General features: G+C 43.9%; 1 protein-coding gene and 1 pseudogene across 5 annotated transcripts in view; one reads left to right on the forward strand and one right to left on the reverse strand.

Annotated features, from left to right (window-relative positions):
• The window catches only part of Gcn1 (GCN1 activator of EIF2AK4), a 73,558-nt gene that overhangs the window by 15,199 nt on the left and 47,000 nt on the right, over nucleotides 1–11,359 (reverse strand). For all 5 annotated transcript variants that reach the window (XM_008840448.3, XM_029567191.1, XM_008840438.3 and 2 more), the window contains exons 37-42: nucleotides 11,166–11,345; nucleotides 5,873–6,093; nucleotides 3,109–3,177; nucleotides 2,787–2,925; nucleotides 2,503–2,699; nucleotides 2,167–2,309 (exon numbers count right to left, since the gene is read on the reverse strand). In XM_008840448.3, the coding sequence (XP_008838670.1) occupies nucleotides 2,167–2,309; nucleotides 2,503–2,699; nucleotides 2,787–2,925; nucleotides 3,109–3,177; nucleotides 5,873–6,093; nucleotides 11,166–11,345 (949 nt within the window). The remainder of the gene's footprint in view (nucleotides 1–2,166; nucleotides 2,310–2,502; nucleotides 2,700–2,786; nucleotides 2,926–3,108; nucleotides 3,178–5,872; nucleotides 6,094–11,165; nucleotides 11,346–11,359) is intronic.
• Nucleotides 671–1,266, forward strand: LOC103740155 (annotated as a pseudogene).

Below are 11,359 nucleotides of genomic sequence, written 5' to 3' on the forward strand. Positions count from 1 at the left end.
CGCCTGCATGTATGTGAGTGCACCCCTGTCGTGCAATGCTGCAGTGGTCAGAAGAGGGCACTGGATTCCCCTGGAACTAGAGTTAAGAACGGTTCTTAGCTGCCATGTGAGTACTGGGACTTGAACCTGGGTGCTCTGCAAGAGCAGTCAGTGCTCTTAACTGCTAAGCCATCTCTCCAGTCCCTTCCCTACATATTTTCAAAGTTTTCTACTAATGAACACGGTAATCACAAAGAAGGGTTGAGGTGTAACTTAGTGGTAGAGACGTGTATGTACAAGGTCCTGGGTTCAATTCCCTGTACCAGAGGGGGAAAAATAAACTTACTTTATAACAAGACCCTCTCTCAACAAAACAAAATTTAAAAGCCTCAACAAAGGGGCTGGAGAGATGGCTCAGCAGTTAAGAACACTGGTTGTTCTTGCAGAAGACCCGGGTTTGAATCCCAGCACCCACATGGCTGCTAACAACTGTCCATAACTCCAGTTCCAGGGGATCTGACGGCCTCTTCTGTCCTCCACAGGCATTGCATGACACAGGTGCACTTACCTACATGCAGTCAATACACTCATACACATAAAATATAAATAAAATATTAAAAAAAAAAGCAAAAAAAAACCTCAACAAAAATTCACTGTATGGATAGTCTATATTTTGAAAATCACTCTCCAGCCTTGGCCTGGGTGCCTGCGGCTGCCATGATGCTAATGCCCAAGAAGAACCGGATTGCCATCTATGAACTTTTAATGGATGGCATGATGGTAGCCAAGAAAGATGTCCATATGCCCAAACACCCAGAGCGGGCAGACAAAAATGGGCCCAACCTTCATGTCATGAAGGCTATGCAGTCTCGAGTCTCGAGGCTTCGTGAAGGAACAGTTTGCCTGGAGACATTTCTTCTGGTACCTCACCAACAAGGGTATCCAGTATCTCTGAAATTACCTCCACCTGCCTCCTGAGGTCGCGCCTGCCACCCTTTGCCACAGCTGCCCAGAGACTGGCAGGCCTCGGCCTAAAGGTCCAGAGGGTGAGCGGCCTGCAAGATTCACAGAGGGGAGGCCGACAGAGGCATCTACAGATGGAGTGCTGTGCCCCTGGTGCTGACAAGAAGGCCGAGGCTGGGGCTGGCTCCGCAACCAAATCCCAGTTCAGAGGCAGGTTTGGTTGTGGACGTGGTCAGCCACCTCACTGAAGTTCGAGAAGAATATTTTGTGTTGAATAAACTTATAGTCAGAAAAAATAAAAATTAAAAAAATTTTTAAAAAAGAAAATCAACCTCCAACTTTTCAAATGATGAAACTGGGGGCTGGAGATATACCTTACTGGCTTAGTGGAAGAGCACTTGCCTAGAATGTGCAAGACCCTGGGTTCTACCTCAGTGCTGTCAAGAACCAAAAACAAAAGCAGTACCACAGCAAACAACCTTCTGCATATAGCTTTGAGCACTTGTCTAAATGCATTCTTTCAATAAATTCCCAGAATTGGAATTTCAAAATGAATGAGCACTCACATTTAAAATCTTAATAGAAACTGCAGTGGTGAACAGACAACTTTTTAAAAGGGACTCAGAATAAAGACACCATTACAAAGCAGAGTGTGGTAGCACATACCTGCAGTCCAGCACTTGGGAGGCTGAAGCAGGAGGATTCCAAGATTAAAGCTAGGCTGGGTTACAGAGTGAGTTCTAAGCCAGTCAAGGAGGCCCTGTCTCAAAAAGCACAACAGGGGGCTGAGGAGATGAATCAGTAAAGTGCTTGCCATATGTGCAAGCATCAGGACATGAGTTCAATCTCCATGTAAAAAGCCAGGTGTGGTGGTACATGCTTATAATCCCAGCTCTGAGAAGGCCAAGACAGGTGGACTGATGGGGCTCACTGGCAGGGTAGCCCAGACTAATCAGCAGTGTCAGGTCTCAGTGAAAGATCCATATCAAAAAACACAATGGACAGTTCCTGAGCATTCACAGGCAACACCTCCCCCCCACCCCCCCACCCCACCCCAAGATTTTAAGAAAGCAAAACTTGACTACTGGAAGTGATAAAAATGCTTAAAAGCAAGGGTCTAGAGAAAGTTGAAAATTCTTAGCAACACTGTACTCTTAATTTCTCAGCCAGAGTTCCCAAAATTCAAAGCATGGGCCCACTGGGCCCTCTGGTGCCAGTTCTCACCGTATTCTCCAGAGGTCGTCAAAGAGGCCTTGCTCCAGCTGAGGCAGCAGCAGCGCAATGGCCGTCTCAGCGTACATGGAGATGACTCGCTGGCCTGCACGCAGAGCGGTGTCACGCACAAACTCATTCTCATCAGCCAGAGCCTGGGTAGGCAGAGAGTGTGGATCAGCCAGGACTACCTCTCTTGGGCAACCAGACCAAAAGGAAATGGGACTCTGAAGAGCAGGCTGGGGACTCCTACCATTTGGCCCCAGTAGGCAATGCTAGCTAGCTCTCCAAGAGAGCAGTGGCACCCTGCTCTCATATCCTCCCTCTTCCGGAGTCACTGGCACCTACTTTGAGGATACAAGGGATGATGGGCCCCACATAAGGAGTGAACTTGTCCCCAAAGGTGATGGGCAGGTAGTTGAACATCATGATGTAGCCATCTCGGACATGGGGTGCGATGTCTACTTTGCTGGCTGTAGCCACAATTTCTGGCATCAGTTTTTCCAACTTCTCCACCCCTAAGCCAGCCATTACCTCTGCCAATCCTGAAGGACAAGAATGGAATCAACCCACTGCTCCTGAAGACCTCTCAAAAGCATTCTGTCTGGCCCCTGGGCCTGCTCTGGTCTCACCTTGGGCAGCACCTGAGCGATCAACTGAGCTCTGCTCATAAGTCAGAGTTTCCATCAGCCATGGCAGCAGATCCTCAAAGCATGATTCCCCCATGCCTTTCACCATGGCCCCAAGAGCCTTTGCAGACACTGTACGCACCTGTCACATAACCAAGAACAGGGATGGTGAGGAGATGCAGCTCAGCATGAGGGAGCCACGCAGGAGTAGGGAAGAGTCCTTGGCCTGCATCCCCTTGCCTGACAGTGGCTTTGAGGGTATTTCCAGGAGTCAATTTTCCAGACACTGAGCTAAAATAGTGAGCGTTCTTAACCCCAGACTCACCTCAGGGACAGGATCCAAAAGTGAGGCTTTAAGGCCAGGTGTCACACTGGGCAAGTAGGGAGCCAAGTCCTACAATAACACAAGAGGCGATGAAGGCAGAGGCCCAATTCCTGCTTTCTCCAAGCCCTATTTTATTGTGGATCCTGCTGACAAAGTGTGTCAGGAAGACCCCAAGCATGAAAATCTCACAGCTCACAGAAGAGCTGTGTGACTGGAAAGAACTTCCCTTATGATCGCTTCTTTGACAGCACTGGGAAATTGGTCAGGAAAACCCATGAAGGAGTCCCCAAATCCCTGCTCAGCAGGTTAAATAGTCAGTTATAGACCAAAGCTTGATGCCTCCTACCCCTCTCTTGGGACCATAGCCTACCCAGACAATGGAATCCTCAGGAAATTATGGTACCATGCTGTTAGAATTTCACTATCATCTTTTCTGATTTCTATGTCAAAATGTTTGTCTCTTTATGTAGCATTCAGTGATATGTATGGCTCAGTGGATAAAGGTGCTTGCTGCCAAGCCTGATGACCTGAGTTTGATCCCCAGGCCCCACATGGGGGAAAGAAAGAACTGACTCCTCCAAGTTGACCTCTGACCACCACATGCATGCTGTGGCACATGCTCACACACAAATACACAAACACACACACATACACACACACACACACACACACACACCACACACACGTACGCTTACAAGCACACAAAAATAAATAAAAATGTAATAAAAAATGTTTTTGGTCTTTTTGAGACAGGGTCTTCCTGTAGCCCTAGCTAGCCTGAAACTCACTATGTAGACCAGGCTGGCCTGGAACTCACAGTCCACCTGCCTCTGCCTCCCAAATGCTGGGATTAAAGGCGTGCGCCACCACACCCAGCTACAAAAAAATTCTTTAAATAAGAAAACTACCAGGTGTGGTGGCATATGCCTTTGATCCCAGCACTCAGGAGGCAGAGGCGGATCACTAAGAGTTGAAACCCTATCTCAAAAAAAAAAAAAAAAAAAACAGTAAAGAAAGAAAGGAAGACAGAAATACACACATTATGTTCATTGCAACAGCCCTTAGCCCTTAGAATAGGAAAAAAGCCAGGAGTGGGGACACACACCTTTAATCCCAGTGCTTGGGAGGCAGAGGCAGGTTGATCTCTCTGAATTCCAGGTTAGCCTGGTTTTCATAGCAAGTTCCAGGCCAGTTAGGGCTACAGGGAGATGCTGTCTCAAAAACAAAAACAAATACAAACAAACAAACATACACACACCCCTCGGGACACTGTATGACCAATGATTTATGTAAATTATGATATATAAACTTGTTACGATAGTATATAATTCTTTTTAAAAATATTTTATTTTTATTATTTTCAATATTTTATTTATTATTTTGTATCTATGTGAGTGCACCCCATGTCATGCAATGCCATGGATGTCAGAAGAGGGCTTCAGATTCCCCTGGAACCGGAGTTAAGGACAGGCTGTAGTATCTCTCCAGCCCCTATTATTTTTATTTTATTTTATTTTGGTCTTTTTGAGACAGGGTCTCCCTGTAGTCAAAGCTGGCCTGGAACTCGCTATGTAGACCAGGCCGGCCTTGAACTCACAGAGATTCGCCTGCCTCTGCCTCCCAAGTGCTGGGATTAAAAGCGTGTGCCACCACGTCCGGCCTTATTATTTTTATTTTATGTATTGCCCACATGTGTATAAATGCACCCATGTCATGCAATGCCTGAGGAATTCAGAAGAGGGCATCAGATCTCCTGGAACTGGAGCTACAGACCACTGTTATCCGCCATGTGGGTGCTCAGAATTGAACCTGGGTCCTCTGCAAGAACAGCCAGTGCTCTTAACCACTGAACCATCTCTCCAGCCCCAAGGGACATTATATAATTCTACTAAAATATCAGTTTGGGGGTAACTTCTTATAACTTAAAAATAATGTTCAGGAATGTAATTTTCTCTCTCTCTTCTCTCTCTCTTTCTGGCCTAGAACTTGTATATAAACCATGCTAGTCTTGAACTTTGGCAATCCTCTCACCTCTACCTCTTGAATGCAGAGTTTAAAGGCATGTAGCATCACACTTGGCCAGTAATGCAATTTTTTAAATGGAATGTAAAAACATAAACAGTAATTGTTTTAGCGTGGAAGGAAGGCTGTGGGAAAATGTTTTTTTGTTTTTTTTTTTGAGACAGGGTCTATGCTGGTTTCATCTTTCCAGAACTCGAGCCTTAGCTCCTGAGTATAGGGATTTCAGGCATGCACTCAATTTTTTTTTTTTCTCTAAATTTTCTGAAACAGATACAGCGTCTACTTTTGTCTATCAAGTCAAGGCTGTGATGGATGGTGAAATCACAGATACAAGTTCTTGGGGACAAATAAATAAGCAAATCTCCCCACCTAAACTTAATTCCTTTAAGAGGCTTCCGGAAGTGAATACTCATAATCAGAGGACATTCCAACCAGGGGAAATTGCAGCTGCTTTCCACACTCCTGAGAGGCCCAAGGACAGCTTTCCTCTGCCCCAGTCTGCAACAGTGGCCCATGGGGGTAACCTCAGCTGAGAACTAAATTGGTAAGTAAGGACTTGAACCACTGTATTGCGGAAGATGCCCAGATTTCTACCTCCCACTCCAATGGCCCAGTATTCCCTTACAAATATAATCAGGGATAGCACTCACATCCCTCTCCAGGTCTACTGTGGGCCGGGGCTCTGTGCCCAAAGCCAGCATCTCCCCATCCATCCCACTTCCAGCCCCAGCTAGACTACTACCTTCTGGTCTGTCAGAGAATACATGTTGCCAATAATCTGTGCTGCCATCTTCCGTGTGTCTGTAGAACGGTCCTGGAAGGCTCTCTGGACAATAGGCATGATGAGAGCCAGGGACGGGGCATCAATGAAGTGGACAAACTTGGTGTCCAGCAGGGTCTGCAGGCACTTCTGGGTCTTCCTTGATGGATCCGTCAGGGCATCCAGCAGGACAGGGGCAATGGCTACAGGTTCACACAGGAAAGAGGCTGGTTTGTGCCAGTCTAGGAAGTGGCAGAGCCACTTCCAGAATTCAAGTAAATCAGAAAAGCAGGGAGACTGGGGTGCCCCTAAAAAAGTCATAAGCTAGGGAAGCCAGTCTGCCTGCAAAGAGCAATCCTTGCTCCACTAGCAGAGAAGCAAGCAGCTGTCATCTCTCTATACTGTAACCTGTGACTAGACAGATAACCATGGGCTGGTTTCAAGAGCACTGAGCTGCAGCCACTGTGCTGAGCCTGTACAGTCTTGGTTCTTGGGCATCATGGACTTTATTCTACAATCAGTAACCAAATGGTGATTTGATGAAAACAAAAAACAAAAAGCAAAAAATAACCTGTTCTAAGACAGTGAAGGCCCTTATGAGCCAGTGGTGGAAATAAACTGCACAGTACTTAAAGCAGCCAAGATCAGATAAAATTACTTCTCAAAAACATTATAAATGGGCTAGAGAGATGGCTCAACAGATAAGAGCACTTAATGCTCTTCCAGAGGACCTAAGTTCAGGTCCCACAACCCACATCAGGCAGTTCACAACTACCTATAACTCCAGTTCAACGGGATCTGATGCCCTCTTCTTGTTTCTGCAGGTACTGGCACACACAGGATACACATACATATATGCAGGCACTCACATGTATTCATATATTCATACACATAAAATATAAAGATTTATCTATCTTATTTTTTAAATATGGAAACAAAATATTATAAACAGCCCAGCAGAACAAATTATAAGAACACCTGGTTTATCTTTTCACAAGTCCAAGCAGTTTAACTACTACAAAGACAAGTGTTAGTCAACAATAAAAAACTAATAATCTAACTTAAAAATGAGCAAATGGTTTGAATAGGTAATTCTCAGAGAAGACAGGATGCAGCCAATAATCGCATGAAAAAGATACTTCACATCACTGGTCATTAGGGAACTACTGCCATTCACTCTGCAGGATGACTACATTAAAAAGCCGAAGCAACGAGTATCAGCAACTGAAACCCTCATACACTGCTGCTGGGAAAGTCAAACAGTGCAGCGATCTGGACAATGGAAAACAGCCTGGAAGTTCCTCACGAAGTTAAAGAGGGTTGTTGAGATGGCTTAGCAAGTAAAGGCCCTTACCCCCAGGACTGATGAGCTGAGTTCAATTCCCAAGAGCCACATGGTGCAAGGAAGGAACCAGAACCTTCTCCTACAAAGTGTTCTCTGACCTCCACACATACACTGTGGTGATCAAGTCCCTACCCCATGTACACATACACAGAAAAATAAATAAGTAAATGCAATTTTTTAAAAAGTTAAAATTATCACATGACCCATCAACTCCATTCTAACCAAGAAAACTAAAAACGCACGTCTGCACAAAAGTGTTTACCCAAAAGTTCACAGCAGCAATATTCACGATAGTAAAAAAGCAGAAACAGCCCAAATATTCATCAGTGGGTAAATAAAGTATTTATTTTAATAGGTTTCAGCCATAAAAGGCATGAAATATCAATACGTGATCTAATGTAGATGAACCTCACAAATATTATACTAAGTGAAAGAAGCCAGACACATAAGGCCACAAACATGTATGACTTATATGAAATGTCCAGAATAGGTAAATTCCTAGAGAGAAAGGACAGATCAACAACTGTCCAAAAATCAGTGGTGGGTGATGGGGAAAGTGGAGGGTTCTTGCTAATGAGCACTGGGTTTCCTTCTGGGATGATGGAAATCTACTAAGTTAGACAGTAGCAATGCCTACAGAATGTTGTGAACACACTAAGCACCACTGATTCATACATTTTAAGCCAGGCCTAGTGGTACACGCCTTTTGTCCCAGCACTCAGGAGGCAGAGGCAGGCGAATCTCTTGAGTTCAAGGCCAGCCTGGTCTACAAAGTAAGTTCCAGGCCAGCTGGGGCTACAGGGAGACCCTGTCTCAAACCTCCCCCACCAAAAAAAATCACGCTAGATTCCTACATGAAGCATTCTTACTCATTTGATAGGCCCAAAATTATTCTGTGCCTTAGAAATTCCAGGGCTGTTGTACACTGTGAAAGTAGAATCCACAGAAACAGAGTCAAATGGTGGTTGCCAGGGGCTGGGGAAAAGTGTTGGTCCAAGGGTAAAAATTTCACTTGGGCAGAATGATTAAGTTTTGGAGATCTAAGTACAGTATAATTGGTATACTTTACTGATAACTGAAATTTGCTAAGAGAGTACATCCTAAATGTTATCACCATTAAAACAAACAAAATAAACCCTATGTGGAGCAACACATATGCTAATTAGTTTAGCCATGGTAATCATTTCACAGTGTATACATACATCAAAATACCGCACTGAAATGTGCAACCAAGCATGGAGGCTCCCATCTAGAATCCCAGTACTTGAGAGGCTAAGGCAGGAAGATTGCTATGTGTTTCTAGCCTAGGTTACTGTCTTAAATAAAATAAAGCAAACCCCAACACACCATCTGTGTATTTACAATGTACAATTTTTACTTATCATTTTACCTCCAAAAATCCAAAAACCTTAAAAAAGCTGGGTCAGAAGGACTGCCCTAAGTTGGAAGATAGCCTGAGCTACATAGAGAGGCCCTATCTAAACTATTTTTAAACAAGGGCAATGTATGCTTACTAAATTTTATCTGTTTAACCTATTGATAGAGAAGTGCAATGAAACCACCAACCATGAGGATAATTGGTGACTACCTCCATGCAGCTTTATACATTTTGTCTTATATTTCTTGAAGCTAATATTTAGAATTGTGATTAGAAGAACTAGAGAGATGGCTCAGAGGTTAAGAGTAATCATTGCTTTTGCAGAGGACCCAGATTTGTTTCCCAACACCCACATGGGGACACTCACCACCAACAAAGGGGCTCACAACTGCCTGTAACTCCAGTTCCAGGGAATCCAACACCCTCTTCTGGCCTCTACCAGCACCAGGCACATACCTTGGTACATACACACATACCCAAGCACTCACACATACACACACACATACATGTAAAACAAAAATAAATTATTTTTAAAAAGGAATTATGGGACTAGAGAGATGGCTCAATAGCTAAGAGCACTTGCTGTTCTTCCAGAAGACCCAGATTGGGTTCCTAGCACCCACATGGCCACTAATGACCATCCGTAACTCCAGTTCTAGGAGATCCAACAGCCTCTTCTGACCTCAGTTGGCACCGCATATATGTGGTGCACTTATATACATGCAGACAAAACACTCATACACATAAAAATAAAAAATTTTTAAGGTTTTTAAAATTTGGAGCTGGAGAGATGGCTCAGCAGTTAAGCGCACTGACTGCTCTTGCAGAGGACCCTGGTTCAATTCCCAGCACCCACAAACTGTCCTTAACTCCAATTCCAGGGGAATCCGAAGCCCTCTTCTGATTTCTGCAGCAATGCATGACATGGGTGTACTCACATACATGCAGGCAATACACTCATACACATAAAATAAAATAAAATTTTTAAAGTTTCTAAAATTTGTTTTTATTGAATTTTTGTGTTAAAAAGTTTTTTAAATAAATAAAAAATATTATAGCATCTTAGAAAACTAAAACACATCCCACTATGTAATGGCCTCTTTATTCTGAGGAAAGCTTTTTCCTTGGAAGGAAGGAAAGAAAAAGAAAAAGAAAAAGAAAAGACAAGCAGAGGAGAAAGAAAAACAAAAATCCAATCCTCTACTTGGTCATTCTTTACAAAAAAAAAAAAAAAAAAAGTCCAGGGTGGAGGCCCATGCATTTGGGAGGCAGAGAAAGCCAGCCTGATCTTTATAGTGAGTTTCAGGTCAATCAATACTAGACAGTGAGACCTTGTCACAAAAACAAAAGAATAAGCTGGGCAGGGTGATACATACCTATAGTCCCAGCACTTGGAAGGTAGATGCTGGTGGATCTCTGTGAGTTCCAGGACAGCCTGGTCTATATAGCGAGTTCCAGACCAGCCTGAGCTATATAGTGAGAACTTGTTTCAAAAAAACTCAAACAAACAAAAAAGAATATAGTTGGACTAGTAAGGTGGTTCAGTGAGTAAAGGGACTTACCACCAAGCCTGACATGAGTTGAATTCTTCAGATCCATATGGTATAGGAGGGAACCTGCTCCTACAAATTGTCCTCTGCCTTCCACACATGCACTGTGGCACACATGCACCATCCCCAACACATATATACATATACACATACATGCACACACACCACAAAATAAATAATGTAATTAATTTTTTCTAATTAAAAAGAAAGTCAGGTGAGGTAGCACATGCCTTTAATGCCAGCACTCAGGAGGCAGAGGAAGGCAGATCTCTGTGAGTTCTAGGCTAGCATGGGCTATATAGTGAGACCTTGTCTGCAAAAAATAATAAATAGGAGCTAGAGAGATGGCTTAGTGGTTAAGATGGCTCAGTGGTTTAGAGTACTTGTTACTCATACAAAGAACCTGGGCTCTGTTCCCAGCACCCACACAGCAGCTTTATAACCTTTGGTAACTCCAGTTCCAAGGGATATGATAGCCTCTTCTGGCCTCCGCAGGTAATGCATGTATATGATACACTTACATACATGTAGGCAAAACACTCACAAACATAAAATAATTAAATAAGTAAATAAATAGAAAAATAAAATTGAAAAAAAAAATACAGTTAAAACATTAACTCCTATCACAGACCTGATGGAAGGAGATGGAACAGAAAGCTCCCAAAGAGCCTAGCACTTTGGATAGTGCCAATATGGTTCAAGCTGCCAATGAATTCCACAAACCTCAAAGCTCAGCTAAGTACACAGGATCTGAGTCAAGCTGCTCCTGAGCCAGTGACTCAGTATCCCTGTCTATAAAGCCAGTGACATCTGCTCCAGACTAGAACAGACTGCTTCCAAACTCCATTCTAGCTATTCTAGGAAAAAGGCTTCCCAGCTGATACAGGTGATTTCATTGTGGACATATTTCTCCTCAGAGGAAAGCAATCTTAGCTGACATTCTCGAGTGTCCAGGGGAAGGAAAGAGAGGTGCCAGAATGAGAGCCCTCGTGGGAGACATACCCAGGATCTCCGGGTTCCTGATGACAGAGCCAATCTGCCTGAGTGCTTGTTGTCCGGCCTTCTGCACTTTGACATGTGAATCAGTCAGCACCTCTGTGAGCTTGGGAACGATGCTGGGAAGGCAGGATGACAGCTGCTTGGGAGCACAATATGCCATTGCTCCAAGCAGCTCTACTGACCCTGTAGACGGAAGA

The sequence above is a fragment of the Nannospalax galili genome, unplaced genomic scaffold, assembly GCF_000622305.1.
Source record: "Nannospalax galili isolate Female #2095 unplaced genomic scaffold, S.galili_v1.0 scaffold911, whole genome shotgun sequence".
In the NCBI taxonomy this organism is placed as follows: Eukaryota; Metazoa; Chordata; class Mammalia; order Rodentia; family Spalacidae; genus Nannospalax; species Nannospalax galili.